Here is a 15,603-nt window from a genome sequence, read left to right as displayed (position 1 = left end):
TTTCAAAGATACTCAGTTTACTTCATATGTATATTTTTAGTTTGTGGAGGCAGATAAAAGAACTGGTATCAACTCTTTTATTGTGCGTGGCACAAGGCCATGTAATTTTAGATACCACCCAGCAAGTCCATGGTAGAGGTCAGATCTCTTGACTTCCAGCCCTCAGTGGATTATACCACACCTTGGGCAAAAGTTCAGGACTTTTCGATTGAGATAATAACACGTTCTTGAGAAAGTGAACCGAATAAAAGCTCTGACCACAGTTCACTGCTTCCCATAGATGTTCAGTTAACAAAGGAAATACCTGCCTTTACCTGGTTAGGTTAAAAAAAAAACAGTCACCTAGTATGGTTCCTCCTACAGAAGGTCTGTCGGGAGACTTTGATGCTGCTCGATGTGTAACATTCTGAATTACTGGGGAAACATAATCAATGCAATTGCAAAATGAAAAGATTGCAGAGAGGAGCTGACAGAAACCACATAGGTACATTCAGTTCTGACCTAACGTTACCAGTCATGAGACTTTGATATGATATTTGGGCTATTTTATAAAAAACAATTTTTCCACTCTTTTGACCCCTTCCCCCAACTTCCAAAACGGTCTTTCCTCCCCATGGCAAACCAAACCAAAGCAGAACAGTCTGGAAATACTGACTTAGTAAATTAATCATTCTAAATGTAATATGATGCAACCAAGAACAGAACAGAATATAAGAAAATATACTCCTCCTTTAATCTATCTTTTCTGTATGTTTGGAATATCAGGTTTTCTCAAAGTAAAAAAAACATTCCGCTTCTTCTAGAACCAGAATGAGAAGGGAGAAAAAAAGGGAGCTCCAGGGTTGGTGGTGGTACAGAGAATAGGCCTATAGCAAGAGCAGCCCAAAGGACAGTCTAAGTGTCGGAGTGGGAGGAAAAGAGGAAGCTTGTCCTCTAGAGAAACCCACTTATGACTCTAAGGGAATTGAGAGGGAATGGGGAAAAGGGCTCCAGTGGATGGATGTGTTTGCAAGTGAATTCCAGGGGTGAGACCAGGTAAGGAGCCATGCTGACTGTGCTATGGGGTCAGTGACCCTGAGGTTGAGTCCCGGGGAGAGAATGGGGTCACACTGTGTGATGCAGACTGGCAGAGGACTAGTAACAAATTTGGGGCAGGAGACTAAAAAGTTTATACTCCTGGGCAGGAAGAGGGTCCTTCTAGATATTAACATCCTGTGCCAAAATTCCCTAGCCCCAACCTAATCAGAGCCCTGGTACCCTCCCTCAAGTAGTTTTTAGGGATAATGAATACAATCTTTTTTTTATGACATCAAAATCAGAAACTAAATCAGGAGCAACCAGGTATTGAAGGTATTGAATAAGCCCTTGAGTTTAAAATTTTTTCTGGTTTCCAAAAAAAATAAAAATTATGGTTTTAATATTATTTAATCCAAATAGATAACATATAAATGATATTCCAAAGAAACCTGTATTATCAATAAATAAAATAGTCTTAGTTCTATCTCTATGAGAGTAGGATAAAAGAGAGAGAAGTACCTTATCCCCAGTTTCTGTATGGAGATATGGAAGCATGGGAACGTTACTTAACCAAGATCAAATGCACTTTGGTAAAAGAGTTAAAATGAGGGCTCTAACTTTTATCTATGAGATCATGCTGCCTCATTTAAAACTTTATTAGCAATGCAGATTCTAAAAAGCTGGGAAAATATAATTCATTTCTAATCACTTCAGTTTGAAAGAATAGTGTGGTTGTTGAAAATTTTGCACACTTTATCTACTGCTGAAAGTCATAGAGATTACCTTGTTTGATAACAGTAATGGGAATTATCTTCTTTGGAATGTATGCTGGCTGAAAAGAGAGGAAAATAATGTTAACCTTTGGCCTAGAGAGTATTATTTCATGTAAGAAAAAAAATAACAAAAAAAGCTTTATTCAGCATTTTTTTCATTTGGTTATTTATTTCTGAGGATTCTTAAACCATAATGGGAACTTAACTCTTCTTACAAACTCTCCTCCTGGCTCAGTCTTTGTTGACTAAAACTCTTGTGCCTACGTGGACCTTTTTATTTGGTTCACATAATTTTCTCAAAATAAAAAAGGTCCAAATTACTGACCAAAACAATTCATTTTGATGGCCTGTTTATATGGAAAGTGGTATTTTTGGCCTCTGCTGGCATAGCCTTCAAGGAGTACACATTAGTCAGTCAGCTAAGGAGAGAATTTCAAAACCAGCCACCTAAATGACTGTCTATTACTGGGGTCAGGATTGTCCTTTTGAGCAGATGGTCGCCTAAATGTAATGACTTTAGAGACACTAGGAGTCATGATGCGCCCCAAAATCTTCTCAACTATGGTGTCTTATTGACTGAAAGTCTGTCATGAGAGTTGCCTACTTTTGGGTTACTTTCCCAAATTGTTTTTAAAAATATAAACGTAATCAAATCTCTTACTGAGAATTGTCATAAATACGTGTGTGGATAGATAATTTGTCACATACATATATAACAGATATTATTTTTATTATATGATAACATATATTATGCTTATATATTATATGTGATTATATATATATATACATATACATATACACATATGGTTTTCTGGATAGTTTACTGTCTAAACTACTATACTAACCCTTTATATTTTAGATGTTTTTGGAAGGCAATATTCATAAACCTTCTTAACTAAAGTACTGTATATGGAATATAATACAATTTTTTCTTAATGACAGTATCATCCTGATGAACTGGTATTATACTATACTATAAGTGCAGATGTAGATATTATGGTCTATAAGGGTAAATGAATTTAGTTTGCTATTATGCTACTATATACTGTGAATTTCCTCCATCCAAATCCTGCTCCTTCCCTCAAAGCAAAATAAAGACTACAAGACAGTCCTGGATGGCTAATAGCTAGCATCTACATAGTGCTTTAAGGTTTGCAAAGTGCTTTACAAATATTATATCACTGATCCCACAACAACCCTGGGAGATAGGTACTATTGTATCAGTATCATTATTTTACAGATGGGGAAGCTGAGGCAAACAGAGGTTAAGTGACTTGCCTACAGTCATGTAGCTAGTAAGTATCTGAGGTGGGATTGAACTCTGGGTTTCCTTATCCAAGTCCAGCACACATTGCATCACTTGGCTGCTTTCACTGTCTTTATGTCTGAAAACAAATGTTGCCAACTTCAGAGTTTTGCCTAGCAGTCTAATATGTAGTGAAGGTTGACCCCATGGAGCATACATAGAAATGGGTCTATAGTGTGCCCTGGAGCTCCCCTGGAAACTTCCAGGATCTTCAGGGACACATGTGACTCATTGCTGAAAGTCCTTGGTGTTTGGGACCTTATTGGCCATTGAGCAGAAAGACTCCCTAACTCAGTGGACCTTTAAAAAGAAGCTATTCTCAGTGCACTTCTTTTCTTGTCTGAAGATTGTGTTAGGACTATCTGAGCCTTTCCCTACAAGGAAAGAGGGTACTGGTTCCCTTCCCCCATCCTGGTCACATAGAGGCTGTTAGAATATGACCACTAAAGCACACGTTCTACCAGGCTGATCCTGAGACTAGACACAGAAACCTGGATGCTTCTACTTTGTCTTTCTTTGCCAAGTCCTAGGTGCCTGAGCAATGGTCCCACAACAGATATTTTTAGCTTAGGAGGCTAACTTGTGAATTTAAGAGAATTGGTCTTTAAGAGATACTGGTTCCTCAGTAGGTATGGGAGATGCTCTTTCTATACCTACTAGAAAGGTTTTTTGGTTTGCTTGTTGTTTGTTTTTTAAGAGGGGAAGAAAACCATCAGTCAGAGCACAAGCCCAAACAGACTTGGATTACTAGAAGATGAAGGCTTGGAGAGAATTGTTTGGACAATGCAGAACCAAGTGGAAATGTAATGAAACCTATTTAGTCATGCCACAAATGTTTTGTGCTTCAGTCTCAACCTTTCAGAAAAGTATAACAGTAGATATATTACTACTGCTGCTTGTTTTAAGTCTTTATTAATGAATACTTATGAGTCATATTTGTATGTTGAATATTTCCTCATATGGAAAGGAAGTAAATAGCTATTTTATACCTGATTTACATTGTATATTGAGGATCTTTCAATGTCATACATAAGTAAAATGTTAAACTTTAAGTAAATTTCTCTGAGGCTCTAAGATTGAGTAGAGGGTAGGATGTGGGAGGGAGGAAGGTAGTAAATGGTAAAGAAAAACAAAAGATTTAGGGTTTTTATTGGTCATTTTCCCCAAGACTAAACCCATCTGCATGTACCAAATCCAGAGCTGAGAGGGGCCCCTTTTAGTATGCAGCAATATGGTCCTGGGGCATTAAACACCTTGGGCCCCTCGAGCCCAGGAGCAACTTCATTGCTTTATATGAAGGAGCAACTCATTGAGAACTGGCATTACTGATTGATCCTGAATTTTATCAAGCTTATATCAAAGCCATGTCACAAAGCACCCTTGACAATTTTAGGTCTTAGTATCTCAGTTTGGGTCATCATTTTTGTAACAGCAATCTATTTGAGATCTCACTTTGTCTTCAAATCCCTAGGATGGATTGACATTTGAGGTATGGTTAAAAGTTGCACATAAAACAATTCCACTGTCTTGAAAGAAAAACTAAATGTGCACAAAAGAAGAACCTTGATATACTACATTCTCCATTTAATTCATTCTAAAAAACTCCACCCATTTTCTTCTAAACTGACTAAGTAATGAAACACGCTGATTCAGGTCTAGCTAAAACAAAAACCAACATGCTTCTTGTGAAAGTTTTCAGATTTCGGGCTAATATGGAAAACCAGATCCAACTGTTTGTTATTATATCTTTGACCTAGAATTATTGTTTTTACTTTCTACCTAGAACATGGAGGTACTTAGAATGGGAGAATGTATAATTACTTTGGTGTGCATCATCTCGAGGTGTGGATAAAGGGAGAGAAAGAAAAAGGATCATTCTTACTCTTGGCATTCCTTATCTGATCATTGCTAAACTAAAAAATTGGCAGCACTTTTCCCCCTTTTGCCAATAATAGATGCTGTTCCCTTAGGAGATGGGTGGATCTGGATGATAATGAAGAAAAGGTCAGAAGAAATGTCATATCCCAGGGGAAAACTGATTTCAAGAGGAGTTGGCTTTCCCTAAACAATTAAAATTGTATTTTAAACACTAGCTGAGAAACATATTTAAAATTAAGTTTACCTAGCCACTGGATTATAAAATATATGTATAAATGTACAATTCTAAAGACAGATGTGATGATTTTAAAAATAGGTATTTTTGGAGACCATCATTTGTGTATTATAACCAAATAATCAAACATTAATGGTCAATACCTTTCTAAGAAATTGTCAGCATTAAGAAAGACAATTCATTCTAAAAATGAAAAAAAATGTCCCAAATGTCTTTAGTAAGCAGTCTCAAAGAAGTCTAGGTCATCTTCCTATATGTCCTAAATTACAGAAGACTTATTATATAATAAGAATAAATTATATAATAAGTTATATTATATAACAGTTATATAATATAATAAATTAGACAATAGATTACTTCTCTCACACCATAGTTACATTATATAATAAATTAGATAAATAGATCATTTCTATCTCACACTATAGTTATATTATGCAATAAATTTGATAAAATAGATTATTTCTATTTCACACTATTTCTAGTATTAGCCATTGACAAAGGTATCAGCATATGTAATATATATATATATGTATAAGTGAATAAAGTACAAAAACAGAGTCCTTACAAACATTTTTACTTTACCTACAATAGCATCATTCATTTAAAGAAATGATCAATGTTGTTCATCAATTTAAATCCTTCATTTCCCCACTCTTTGGAAAGCGTTCAGAAGAAAAAGTATTTCCATGTATGCAAGCATGGAATGAAAATATTGTGTAAAGCTTCCAATTGTATTAAAATTCAATTGCATATCTAGAATTTATTCCAAAGCCCTTGAAATCATGCCCTCTTAGGCAGGTTCTCAGTGAAATGATATTTAAGCTTTGCATTGCCACTGTCATTTCTTTTTTATCTGAAATGAATCATTATATCAAATCAATGAAAAGACATGGCCATGTAAGATGTTAGAGGCTATCCCAGACTCTTCCTTTCCAATTTTCCTCAAATTGCAGAGCTACACAGATGTCAGTAAAAGAATCACTTTCATTCCGTCCAGATGGCCATCCTGAACCAAGCTGAATAGAAGAGCCTTAAAATATCCTTTTGAATGGAGTTGTGTTTCCCTTTGGAAATAAACAAGTAATTCATCCTACAACACCAAGATTGCTGGCTGAAGTCAAGGGAGGACTCCACCTTGCAGCTTGAAGTGATAAAACTTTTGGATCTGTATCAGAGATACAGGAAGTTACTTCCTATTGCACCCTCTCTTCCCCTCCCCTCTCCCCCATCATATTTATTTATGATGGGAGAAGGGGATAAAAGTCCCTGGGAGTGAGATCTAATCTTCTCCCCAGTCCTGTCAAGTAATCCCACTCAACAGGGCTACCCTGCCAAAAGTAACACAATTTATTTGGAGCAAGTGGCTGAAAAGGGAGAAAGACCTGTTGCTTCACAGAAGACATAATAAAACCAAAAATGAACCAGCTACACATGTCAGGGAGATGGTACTATTCATAAGAACATATCCGCTTAAAATAAGAATTAGGATGGTCTCAGAAGGTGAGAAAAGGACAAATGGACCTCTGGGTTTAAAGTTTCATTGTGAGATTTTCTTGTTTTAGATTTGTTTCATCTGTAAAGGGTAACATATATGTGTTTGCCTGTGTGTGCATATACATGTGTATGTACATAAATATATAAACACATGCAATATGTGTTTATCTATTCCTTGTACATAGTATCTTATGGCTTGTGATTTCCAAGGATCAGAGATGTAGGATGGCTATAACCCCAGAAGCCCTTATTTTATAGATAAGGATACTGAGTCCCAGGAAAGTTAAGTTAAGTTAAGCTCATAATCACACAAGTAGTGAGCATCAATCATGGGTAGGATATGATGTCAAGCTCTTTGTTTCATGTGCCTCCAATAAAACTTTCTCCTAAATTCATTCTTACCACTTCTCCCCAAGCCACTTGAAGACCACAGTCACACAAACAATGGCTTGTTAACACAGATACATAATCTTATAATCAAGCACATACCTTTGTGTCACCTGTGACTATGTTTGAAGTTACACCTGAGATATACAGAGCAACATCTATCTTCTGCGGATTCAATGCTGGCCAGGACCAGCTTCAAAAACACTAATTAGCTGTTTGGGAGTCCTTCTCATATTCCCCTAAAATGTCTACCCTCCCTGCTGGACAATGCCTAAAAATTCTTTATATGGGAGAAAATTTTTCATGACAAAAACAGATCTAATGCCTGAAATACACGCAATTTGGGAAAGGTAAGATAGCTCACACTAAAATATAAATGATTGTTTCTTCTTTGAGTGAGGGGCTCGATAGGAGGGTAGGTAGAAACAAGGAGGATGCTTAGTAAAGAGAAAAGGTTTTTTTCCCTAAAAAGGGGACCTGTGATAGAGGGGAAGTTGAATTGTAGCAACACAGGTATAAAAAGTTTGTTATAATCCCTGGTTTCTCTAGACCCAAGACATTCCTTTCATTGCTATTCATTTAGAAAACATCAGGTGTAGGGGCAGCTAGGTGGCACAGTTAATAGAGCACTGGCCCTGGAGTCAGGAAGACCTGAGTTCAAATCTAGCCTCAGGCCCTTAACACAAATACTAGCTTGTGACCTTGGGCAAGTCACTTAACCCCAATTGCCCTCCAAAAAGCAAAAAAAGAAAAAAAAGGAAACATCAGATGTGCAATTAAAGAAAAAACTCAATACAACAAAAAGTCTACCTGCATGACAGCACACAGACACAATAGCATACAAACTTACTTAGACTGCTAGATTAATTATAATCATGCTATAATTTAATTATATTAATTATAGAATCATGGACTTATAGAGTATTAGGGCTGATAGGGATTTTAGAAATTATCTAATCTGTTGTTTACTAAGTAGGGAGATAATTAAATTAGTCAATCCTGAGAACTTTTGATTAATTAGCACAATGAATTTCACTTCACTAGGTCTTAGCTACTTAGTAAACAGCAGTGAGAAAGTAAAAACATAAATACTTAAAAATAACTTTTTGCTAGCTAACTTTGAAAATAAATTTGTTACATACCACTGTATGCATCTGGTCATAGGTACTTTGAATTTTTCCATTCCCTTTATTTTTAGCTGATGAAAGGGAAAAAGAAAAAAGAAATATTATTTTCATCTCATCAAGTACAAAATCAAATGATCACTTATCAAGACAACTCAATCCCCTTCTCTCACCAATTTTATTTTCATTCCTTTCAAATGGTATAATCTCATTATTTATAGTACAATTTTCTTTTACCTGTAACTTATACCTGTAATGTGAAATCTGAGAACACGAATGGAGTCTTACTTCTTTTGATGTCTGACAACTTATGGGGAAAGAAATGTTTTCTACAATCCCATCCCACCTCCTCTTCTCTCCTCATCAGCGAATGGAGTTAAGAGTAATTATATGGTTTTATCAGATTATGTACAAGGAGTGTTAATGGGGGTATACTTTTTATTAATAATTTGAATCACCAACTCTACAATTATCCCTGAAAATAGTAGAAAGTATACCAAATAAATAAATGATAGGGCATATCTCCCATGTCAATGGACTCACTATCCCAAAAGGCGGCTATCAAAACCTTTTTCTTTCTGTCTCATATTGATAAAGACAAGAAGTGGTGTTTCCTTCAGACTCCAATTCTCTCTTTGCTTATTGTCTTCAAGTAGCTAGGTAAAGATTTGGACAGTCACATCCCTCTATGCTACTTATCAAAAGATTAGACCTTAAAAAAGTTTATTCTTGTACATTGGAGATTTACCGCTTTTAATGCCTACTTTAAAAATCAAATGCAAAAGAAGATAATTCAATTAACAGCACCTTTACTGTCTTTATATGATCATCGTAATGAAAAACAGCATTCTGAGCTAGATGACACTTGTGTGATTCTTCTAATGGGAAGGAAACAAACATTTTGAAAAACTGCATAGGTATTCTCATACAACCAAGGCATGGTTTAATTAATTATATCTACCCATATAAAAGGTGTCATCAGAGATATATCCCTGGAAAAAGGATTGGGTCAGTCACATAGTGAGAATAAAATAACTGATGAATAGCAATGCAACAAACTGGTATCTACATAAAGTGATGAAGCCCCCCCCCCCCCCAGCACACTGGTTAGACCTCTGTGTGTGGTTGTGGGAGAACAAGACAAGAGTTACAAAGGATGGAGATGTACGGACAGTTGTTAAATGAATTATTGGGAGAAAAACCTACATCAATGAAATAAATAATGGATTCTCCAAAGTTTCAATGTATGCACTTGAGTAATTTCCTAAAGTGCTCCTTTTTGCCAGTACGCTCTTGCTAAATACTTTAAAAGTCATGTGACCACGTCTGAAATGCCATGAAAAAACAGACATTTCAATATCATTTCATTTGCCTTATGGAGTTTACAGTCATCCTTGTTATGAAATAAGAAGCATTAAACATTTGCTCATGAATGAACAAATTAAAATAGTTCCTACATTTTTAGACCTCTCATGCTTGGGGTCTTCCCGCCCCCTCTCCCCAGAATATTAATTATATAAGATGTTCCATATAAATGACCATCTGTAAATGGAATCTCACAATAGCTGATTTTTTTTAAGTGTAGGGTTTATTGAAAGAATATATTTAAATTTTGCAAGTAAAAAAATCGTTCCATGTATATGGACTATATCTAAGGCAACAATATTATATGAATCCCAGAAATGATTTATCAACTTAACACTGCTGACATAATGGTGGGGACATCTATGTGAGTGTATACAACATGCTATTCATGAGACTTATAATTAGGAATGTTATCACTAACACAAGTCACTTTAATATCAGACTTTTTCAATTTTGCCACTTGTCTCACATCTTTTTTGTGCATGCATATAAAGTAAGTAGCTAATTGACATTCAGTCTATGATTCTCTATCTTTTGTAGCTCCAAATCTTTTGAGCCATACATATATATATATATTTTAATAATTCTTATTTGATTTATTCAGTTATTTGTTGAAATATTGGAATTTCTGGAACATTTTGATAATGGAGGGAGGGGTAACTGGGGTTAAATAACTGAGATTAGGACTAGCCAGAGAATCTGGGACAAATTGTCACTATATATGACTGGCCTGACATTATTTCAGCATACATTTGTTTAGTAATTTCTTTAGTGAAACTAATAACATGTCTTTATTTCATAAAATGCATATAATTAAAGAAAATCATAAGCTCTGCTTCATGGTTTTAAAAACATACTTATATTTTGGACTGTTTGACATAGGCTCCTATCTTGAGGAAAAATACATTTCATAAAATATACTGAAGTGCTATTTATGGGATATTAAATTTATAAAATTCAAAGCATGCTAGTTTATACAAGTAACAAAATAATTAAAAGTACCTGAAGGATTAAAAAAAAAATAAACAGTGTGAAGGACTTACATACTACAATAGTCTTGTGATTAAAAATCTTGCTCCAGAGTCCTCCTTCTAAATTATCTTTCACTCCAAATTCATAAATGGTATTTGGCTTCAGATTCTCAACTACTGTTTCAGTGGCTGGGCACATTTGGAAAATCCATTTTTTTTCTTTGTCTTTTTCCCGATAACGAACTGTATATAATCTGTTGAATAAAAACAGTAATAATATTATGTTTTGCCACCAAATAGTTGACACCCAATATCAGTCCTGTCTTTATAATACAGGTTAAGTAGAAGCATTGGTTTGCCTTGCAGAGGACACTAAGGTGAAGAAGTTATTACAGGTAATACAGGACTCAAGGTCATTTGCATAGGTCTCTTCTCATTGGTGGAGAATGATCACTCTATGCTTCATGACTGGTGATGAGTGGAGTCAGTAAAAGCTTTGGAGAAGAGAGATCCAACTTCTGGCTTTCCAGCTTCCAAAGAGCACAAGAAGTTCCAGGCTCCCTCCAGGGCATGGAACATCAAGTAATCATTCTCCACCCAGAAAGAAAGTCTTATACAAGTGGTCTCCAGTGCCCCAGATCATACATGACGTATCACAGCTTCAGAATCCAACAAAATTTTGACAGATTAGGAATATGTATAGCATCTAATAAGATGAAATCTAATAGGAAGATTATATAAATAACATCCTTGAGTTCCTTAATTTAAAAGGCATTTATTAAATGCCTGCTCTGAGTCAGACAAAAGAGTTTACATTCTTTTAAGGGAAACAAAATGTACACAGAAATGTAATATAAAATAAATACAAACCTAGATTTAAAGGAACTTCAGTAACTAGCAAATGGGGGAGGGGGATCAGGATAGGTTTCCTGTAGGCCCTAGTATTTAAACTAAGCTTTGAAAGAAGAGCATTTGCATTGTAGGCATGAGGGGCAGACAGTATAAAAGCAGGGAGAAAGGAGACAGAATGATTTATGTGGGAAAGAGCAAGTTAGATAGTTTGACTGGAATGTGTCCTCTATTGCTGTTTCCAAAGTCTCTATCACCATCACTCACAAATATCTCCTCCTTTGAAGTTCACTCTCACCAAACTTATCATATCTCTCCTCCCTTTCCCCTCCCCAACACATTATCTAGAATTCAGTTGTTATTCAGTCATATCTGACTCTTTGTCACCCCCTTTGGGGTTTTCTTGACAGAAGTACAGGAGTGGTTTGTCATTGTCTTCTCCAGTTTATTTTACAGATGAGGAAACTGAGGCAAACAGGGTTAAGTGACTTGCCCAAGGCCACACAGTTAGGAAGTATCTGAGTTCAGATTGGAACTCAGGAAGATGAGTCTTCTTGACTCCAGGCCTAGAACTCTATCCACTGGGCCACCTAGCTGTCCCTGTGGGCAGCTACCACCTCGTGACTGGATCTAACTTTTCAACCTCAATCCCTGGGTTCATACTAGAGGACTTCAACATATATGTTGATGGTTCATCAAGTACTCCGACCTTCCAGTTCCTCAATGACAACTCTTACAACCTACTTCTCTACTCCACCTCAGACAAACACAGAGATGGGTAAGTCTTTGATCTGCCCTCACATGCAGCTATTCATTTGAAATTCATTTATTTGATCATAATTATTGTAATTCCATATTTCCCTATGCCATACTGCTCCCAAACCCATTTTTCATCCTCATTATGATGTCCAACACCTCCACAGTTAAGCGTTTTCCCAGAGCATCACCACTCCTGATTATACTCTCCAACCTTCACAACATTGACACTTCAGTGGGGCAGTTCAACTCTACTCTATCCTCTACCCTTGGATCCCTTGTTTCATTGTCCTATAGCCACTCACATTTTGCCAAACCCTAGGCCTGTATGACTCCCACCATCTATATCATTTGCTGTTGTTGAACAGAACTAAATAAAGTCATTTGTAAGGGAGGAGAACAGGGATTTGGTTCCTGCTTCCATCTACACCCAAACTCAACTGATATAGTCACAGAATATAACCACCATGAATGAAAAAAAAAATTCAAATAAGATGTTAACACCCAGTGATGCCTTCAGAAAGTCTAAACACCTCTCTGATTGTATTGGAAGGGAGTAATGACTCCAAAAAAATGTAATGACTTCCAAAAAAAAATCTTGAAGGAATGCAAATAGCTGAGCTTATGAGGCAGTCAGCTTGGTAGTTGTGGTAGACCCAGATAGACTGTAAGTGTGTTAATTTGCCTTTATTGAAAATAGAGTCTATCATTATCCTTCTTCTTTAAACTTTCTGTATAAGCTGGTTCCTTTCCTTCTGCCTACAAACACACCAAAGTTTGCTCTATTCTTAAAAACAAAACAAAACATGTATAAAAACAAACCTCTCACTAAATCCTATCATCCTTGCTAGCTATCATCAGCCATCTCTCCTCTCCTCCTTGGCTAAACTCCTTGAAAAGGTCTTCTATACTAGATGCTTCCATTTTCTCTCCTTCCTTTCTCTCACATTCTCTTCAAAACCATCTGCAATTTGGTTTCCAGTCTTGTCGCTGAACTGAAAATGTTCCCTCCACAGTTATCAATGATATCTTAATTGTTAAACATAATGGTCCCTTCTCACTTTTCATATTTCTTAATCTCTTTGCAACATCGAATACCATGGATAATCCTTTCTTCCAGAATATTCTATCCTTTCTGGGTTTTCATGCTACTGCTTTTGGTTCCTCTTCTACTTCTCTGACTTCTCCTTCAAATGAGGTAATATTTGTAAAGCCCTTGGCAGAGTGTTTGTCACCTCATAGGTGTTCAATAAATGTTTATTATCTTATTCTCTTTTCTTCTTCTTTACTAGCTCTTTATTCAAATCACAATCAGTTAATGCCCAAGGTTCTTTCCTGAGTCCTCTTCTCTTTTTTCTCTACTCTTTTTCTCTTGGTGACTTTATTAACACCCATGGGTTTAATTATTTTCTGTATGCAGATAAGTTCTAGGTCTACAACCCCATTCTGTCCCCTGAGCTACAGTCCTACTGCATCATTTTCCCGATGGACATTTTAAAGTGGGTGTCCTATAGTCATCTCAGACCCAGCATGGACAAAACAACTCATTATCTTTCCACCAAAATTCAGGCCTTTTCTTCCATATTCCCCTGTTACTGCTGAGGGCACAATTATCCTTCCTATTACTTCTGTGTCATCCTCAACTCCCTTTTCGCACTCTACATATCTAATCTTAGGGTTTAGGGGTGCTTGAAACTCCAACATATCAACATGCCCAGTCCTGCCGAATGAATTCAACTCAAGTCTTCTCTCAGACAAAGTAAAGCAAAGTTTATTAAGGATTTGCCATAATAGGTAGACTCTTAAGGAGCCCAAGTATCTGTGACACTTGTACTGGACAGGCAGGCCAGAATAATCTGATACAGACTGAGTCAGAGCTAGATTTAATCTCAAGTCCCTTCATGGAGGCAAGATGGATCTTATATACAGAAAGATTGTGGGAGGATTTAGGGGTGGTTTAGAGGTGGGGTTTGGGGAGTGTCTTGAGGAGGAGTCTAAGGAGGATCTTGATGGGACTGAGGTCAGACGCCAGGAATGAGATTAAGGGTGGGAAATAGCTGAAGGTTACCTGGACATGACAGACAATGGAGTTTAAGGGTAACAGGTTTGGGTATAGATATTTTGATAGGATCAAGGGTGGGAAGTAGCTGGACAATGGAGGGCTAGGCTAGGTTATAAGTAACAGAGATTTGGGCCTAGCTATAATGAAAGCTTATGGCCTCAGGCAAATGCCTCATCAAGTGGGAAGATTCAATCAGAGCTCAAGAGCCTGTACCTCATCATAATCAGCTGCCAAATATCGTTGTTTCTACCTTTACAATATCTCTCCCATACACTCCTTATATCCACTTACAGGGTCACCACCCTATCCTCATTGGCATTCTGCCTCTCACCAGGACTGCAGTGATAACCCCTATTTGATCTTCCTGCATCCACTCCCTCCCCACCTTCAATCCATTCTCCACACAACTGCCAGCGATTTCTCTTAAATGAAGGAAATCATGTCACATCTACCTCCTCACATGCCTCCAACATTACCACTAATCTATACATCTATTGCTCTCTGTTGCTTGTAGGATCAAATATAAACTCTCATTTCACAAGTACAACTCTGCACATTCTGTGGCCTTGGACCTTCCCAATTTTCTTACGCTTTGCTCCTTTCTATGCAGTCTACAGCCTAACCACACTTTTGTTGTTTCTCAAACAGGATGCCCAATTTTGTGCCAATTGCCCTTGTCATCTCTGCTTCTTGGAATCTTGGCTTTTCTTCAAGACCAAGTTCAAGCAATGACTTCTTGAGCAGGTTTTTTCTCTCACATATATGAGGATATATCTGTGTATATGCAGCTAGGATTACCTACAGGTTGTGGTTTGTCCTTTGTTCTCAAAGAGGACCATGACATCAGGGAGATGACATAACTTACAATTGACTTTGATTTGAGTGAGGGAGGGCTGTGCAAAGTCACCAGCTTCCCTTTCTCCTCCAGAGGCATCTGGGTCGAGTGGCCAGATATCGATCTAGAGATGGCCCAGGATGCAGTGGGGGACTTTGGCCCTTTTAAGGTAAGGTTCTTACTTTGAGTGATAGGCCTCTTTAAGAACTAAGTCAAGAGATGACCTGATTGATTGACTGGAGGCAGGATTAGGAGAGAAAGAGAAAATGGATGCCGGGAGGTCTATTAGAAGGCCATTGCAATAGCTCAGTCAATAGATGATGAGAGCCTAAACATTTCCCCAGAAATAGGAATCCCAGAAGAAAATGCAAGGGAAAAGGGTCAGTTGGAACAAAGTGTGCAGAATGTAAATATTCAGAAAAACATTAATTATTTACAATCTGAAAGTACCATTTATTGGCATATGCAAATATAACAGTAATTAGATGCTGACTACAAGGAAGGGTGTGTGTGTGTGTGTGTGTGTGTGTGTGTGTGTGTGTGTGTGTGTG

General features: G+C 37.0%; 1 protein-coding gene across 12 annotated transcripts in view; it reads right to left on the bottom strand.

The window, feature by feature from the left end:
- The window catches only part of ABI3BP (ABI family member 3 binding protein), a 309,603-nt gene that overhangs the window by 131,656 nt on the left and 162,344 nt on the right, over positions 1-15,603 (bottom strand). For all 12 annotated transcript variants that reach the window (XM_069065333.1, XM_069065335.1, XM_069065337.1 and 9 more), the window contains exons 5-8: positions 10,623-10,804; positions 8,233-8,288; positions 1,801-1,849; positions 343-414 (exon numbers count right to left, since the gene is read on the bottom strand). In XM_069065333.1, the coding sequence (XP_068921434.1) occupies positions 343-414; positions 1,801-1,849; positions 8,233-8,288; positions 10,623-10,804 (359 nt within the window). The remainder of the gene's footprint in view (positions 1-342; positions 415-1,800; positions 1,850-8,232; positions 8,289-10,622; positions 10,805-15,603) is intronic.

Source organism: Petaurus breviceps, unplaced genomic scaffold (genome assembly GCF_028583685.1).
Source record: "Petaurus breviceps papuanus isolate PSGF00001 unplaced genomic scaffold, PetGlider_PUasm1.0 90683, whole genome shotgun sequence".
NCBI classification, from domain to species: domain Eukaryota; kingdom Metazoa; phylum Chordata; class Mammalia; order Diprotodontia; family Petauridae; genus Petaurus; species Petaurus breviceps.
This window is presented reverse-complemented; position numbering and strand designations above follow the sequence as displayed.